The 4,538-nt window shown below is 39.5% G+C and overlaps 1 protein-coding gene across 1 annotated transcript; it reads left to right on the top strand.

Annotated features, from left to right (window-relative positions):
- The first annotated feature begins 423 nt into the window (after window positions 1-423).
- On the top strand, window positions 424-3,865 carry LOC131001235 (probable disease resistance RPP8-like protein 2). The gene is made up of 3 exons (XM_057927561.1): window positions 424-1,721; window positions 1,851-3,470; window positions 3,568-3,865. Exons 1-2 carry the CDS (start codon window positions 1,025-1,027, stop codon window positions 3,452-3,454), a joined length of 2,301 nt encoding a protein of 766 aa, XP_057783544.1. The 5' UTR covers window positions 424-1,024; the 3' UTR covers window positions 3,455-3,470; window positions 3,568-3,865.
- Window positions 3,866-4,538: the final 673 nt, after the last annotated feature.

Consider the following 4,538-nt stretch of genomic DNA (forward strand, 5'->3'; position numbering starts at 1 on the left):
AATAAATCTGTGACTAGTATAATAGAGAATTTTTTTGATTTATTTAATTTATTTTTTAAAATAAAAATAGGTTTCAGTTATTTTATTATATTTTCTACATTGTACTTTTTTCATATATTTTTAATTTTTAATTTATAAAGTTACCAAAAAATTGCAAAAAAATAACTACAATGTAGAGAATACGGTAAAATAATTAAATCTTATTTTTATTTTAAAAAATAAGTTAAATAAATTAATTATTTTTTATTTAGGTAAATTGTTGTTGGCCACGACATGGCTGTTTAACATCAATCTTTTCATATTTCTCGTCTTTGATTTATTATTTTGTTCGACAATAAATTCAATATTACCTACCAATGTGTACTACTCATTAAAACTCTTGAATATAATCAAGAGCTACAGTGGCAACGTGTTGGTACATGTCAACATTTTGTAATTATACAGTTTTCTGACAAATTTATGTGCGTTCACACCTAAAAACAAATGAAATTTAATTATGGCCGAATGCAGGTGCCATATTGACTTATAGTAGCTTCAAAATCCCACGGAAAAGATAAGAGAGGGTGCTTGAATCTTCCTTCCTGGTGCTAATATAAATCAAGTGTTGGTTTGGTGTTAATTTATTTGAGTGGAGAATTAAGATGACATCGGTGGGCGTGATTTCCAGCGTGGTGGCGAGGATTGAGTGTTTGAAGAAGCTATATGATGAGCAGTCAGAAACGTTGCCCAAGGAGATTGACGAGCTGCTCAAAGACCTCAAAGAAATAAAGGAATCGCTAGCAGCTGCCTACGATCGGAAAACACATGTGGAGATTAATGAAAAAGAGTGGTGCGGCTTTCCTATGACATCGTTGATGCTATCGCAGATGAGTGGTTTAAACCCAAGGAAAAGTTTTCTGCAAACAGACTGAGGCTGAGTCAGCGGAAGAAAAGCGGAACCAGCAAGCTAACTCAAGAACTAAATGGTTTCGTACAAATATTACTGAAGAAAAAGATTAATCCGGATTCAGCAACGGTTCCAGAAATGCAGGGAGATAGCTCTGACGGCGCCGCTTCAGAAGTGGAGCCACTCCAACGGAAGAAAAGTGAAAATCCAGTCATGGCGCATTTTCGAAAGATCATACCCATCCATTCCAAATCCAAGAATTCCAGAGAAAAGAAGGGCGGCCCAGAGCAGAAATCCGGTTCGGAGAGAAGCACCAGCGGTTCAGAGGATGTGGATGTGCTACATGAGAAGATAAGGACGGAGTTGTTGAATCCATCTCCCAAATGTTCAGAGGTGTTCGTGGTAGGCGAGAGTGGCATGGGCAAGACCACACTCGCCCGGAAACTTATTGAAGACCGTCAAATCAAGGAGAGATTCAACTTTACCCAATTGGTTCCGATCAACCAAAACTTCCAGATAAAAAAGGTGCTGCAGTTCCTTGTGCGCCAGCTAGACGCTCCACAACAACAGCTAGAGGAGATGAACGAGATTCAACTCATTCACCACATTTTTGATCAACTCAAGAACAAGATCTACCTCATTGTGTTTGATGACGTTGCAACCCTGGACGACTGGGAGAGTATTCGTCTCGCCTTGCCCCTTGCCAACTCAAATAGAGTTATCATCACCACTTCCAGCACCCAATTTCATCAACATAACTGCTACAAAATCTCAGGCCTCAGCCAATCCCAAATACTCAGCTTATTGAGGAACCAACCAGCCTTCAAATTACCTGGTAACCATCTCATTCTCATATATATTTTCCAATTCCAAATACTACTTGCTTCTTAAAATCGTTGCATATATGCATTCTATCAAGATTTGACCTTATATATATAATTAATCCTCTGCGTTATTGCACCAGACTCGGAAAAAATTGGCGAGGCTATATTCCGTATCTCTGGTGGCTCACCACTATATGCTGAAATCCTCGGAAAATCTCTTGAATCTGAGGTCGCCACCGCAAATAAGGAAGAATTGCTTCTAGAACTTGATTCCTACGCCCACCAGAAAGGAAAACCACAAGTTTTAGGGGCAAGCTACAAGAGATTAGCTCCTGAATTAAAGCCATGCTTGCTTTACATAGGCCAGTTTCCAGAGGGTGACATTGAAGTTGAAAAGCTGTACCTGTTGCTCCTCGCCGAAAACCTCGTATTATCAAAGGAGACCTTCGAAAATCACTTGGAGAAACTGGCTGGTTTGAAGTTTGTTGCAGTGCAAGAAGATATCGTGTCTGTGGCCAGGCTCCATGACCGAGTGCGGGAGTTTTGCATATTACAAGGGTTGGATGAAGAGTTCTTCCAGGTTGTGGAGAGCTGGGAAGAAGTCAGAGACCATACACGCAGACTCGCCATGCATTTGAGCAACAAGTGCAATGCTGAGAGCTCCACTGTGTTGTACACAGCCAACAAAATCTTGTCTCTTCTAATATTCGGTACATCTGATGAGGAGAAATCGGAGATAATTGAGCTCACAGAATTCAGCCATATGAGGATCTTGAGCTTTGATGACGTCAGTTTCAAAGCTCGAAGGTTCCCAAAAGGGATGGATAAATTAGTGCTTCTTAGATACCTGAGTTTTCGTGGATGTTTGCTGGAGGAGTTGCCATCTTCCCTGAGCCACTTGACGCAGCTGGAAACACTTGATCTACTTGTTCGACCCGATTGCAAGATGCTTATACCAAATAGCATTCTTACTAATTGGAAAAGAATGGTGCATCTTTACTTGCCTAGGTTGTACTATCATAGTAAAGGAAAATCAAAGCTGCAGCTCAAAGCCATGGAGAGTCTAGAAATACTTGTCAACTTCGACACGGAGGTGTGTGACATTGATGCTCTGTCTAACTTGAAGAAACTTAGGACCCTTTCAACAATCTGTACAGGAGACTCTCAACAATTGAATGATGTCATCGAATTCTTGAATAAAGGTCTTCTGCAGCATTCATGTATGGATATCAAGAGTTTCGACTGTTACAACAGTGGCAGCGTTTCCGCATTGAAGAAACTGCTCAGCTGCCGTTTCCTTCACTCTATTAAGATAGAGGGGCAGATAGTGGATCTAATACCGGAGGAAGACGAGGCTCGGGCCGACAAACTTGCGGAAATCGTCCTCTACGGTTCTCAACTCGAGCATGACCCCATGGGTTATTTGGGAAAGTTCCAGAACCTTCGGAGCCTTGTACTGTCAAATGATGCGCTTCTCGGAGACCAGATTGTCATCTCGGCCGATACCACGCTGTTTCCTGAATTGAGAAGCCTCAAACTCCACAACTTGCATTACCTGAAAAAGATTGCGATTCAAAATGGAGCAATGCCCAAGCTTTCTGCTCTGCAAATTGAAGGTTGCGATTGCTCGCTGGAGCTGTCCATCCCAAAAGAGGTGTACGACAGACTCAAACAAAAGAATGGAGGTGATGCTCAGTCGGTTATGGCGTTGCCTTACAAACTCAATATTAATGTTACGTCATAATAAGTATAATCATCAGGTGCGCACACAAACTATATATATCTCGTCTTCTTTACTTGATACTCCATATCATATTAATTGGTGTTTCAATGCGACTGGTTTGTTGTGCAATATAGTGAATTATTGGACGAATGATCGATCGTTTGCATGGGATTTATCAGTTGATCGAGTCGGAAAAATCTGGATCAAGTGTACGTGCGGTGGAGGACTCCGGCGACTGGCCCCCATCTTATTAGTAGTTATTATTCATATTCTATTTGCAAAGTTTTATTTGTATTCGTAAATGTTTGAATAAGTCCTAATTTGTTTTAGGGCGAGAACATGTTAACTAGTACTCCATATCGTATTTGCTTCCTTTGCTTTGGATACGACAAATCCTATTTTCTAGTTTTCATTAATTCACCTATTTCGTTATTTTGTTTTGCTTCCGTTTATTTCCCGCCATCGCTGCTAAATATATCACAAAATTTGGACTTATTATAATTTTTAATTATATTTTCTTCAATTTTAATTTATTATGCTTTAATATAATAAAAAGATAATTAACAAGGGTTCACTTATTCAATTAAGGTTTATAATTATTTTTTTATATTTATTTGAATTAATAATTGATTATTTGGGTTAATTAATTCAAAGTTAGGGTATATAATGTTTTTAAATTTCAATTTTTAGTTATAAATATTAATTAGAGTTCATAATATAATAATATTTTTTATTTTTACAATAAATAATTATAAAATAGACAAATTAAGAGTGGTACACGCTGGTACACATTAAGGGGGTGTATTAGTTCAAGATTTATGTAGATTTTAAAAGTCTATAGAATTTTCACGGATTCTTCATGATTTTGAATGAATTCTTGGTCAGATTTTTAATGAATTAGCAAGAATTTGTCGTGATTTTCTCGGAGTTGAAATCCACAAAGCCACCGGACGTGGAGACCTCGCGAGCGCTTGAGGCCCCGCGAGCGCTTGAGGCCCAACGCTCGCTGAAGCCCAGCAACCGCTGGCTTCAAGGAGAGGATATGCGCCCCAGCGAGCGCTGGCATTCGGGTTCACGCGAGCGCTGCTGGGTCCAGCGGCCGCGG

Source organism: Salvia miltiorrhiza, chromosome 8, assembly GCF_028751815.1.
Source record: "Salvia miltiorrhiza cultivar Shanhuang (shh) chromosome 8, IMPLAD_Smil_shh, whole genome shotgun sequence".
Classification (NCBI taxonomy): domain Eukaryota; kingdom Viridiplantae; phylum Streptophyta; class Magnoliopsida; order Lamiales; family Lamiaceae; genus Salvia; species Salvia miltiorrhiza.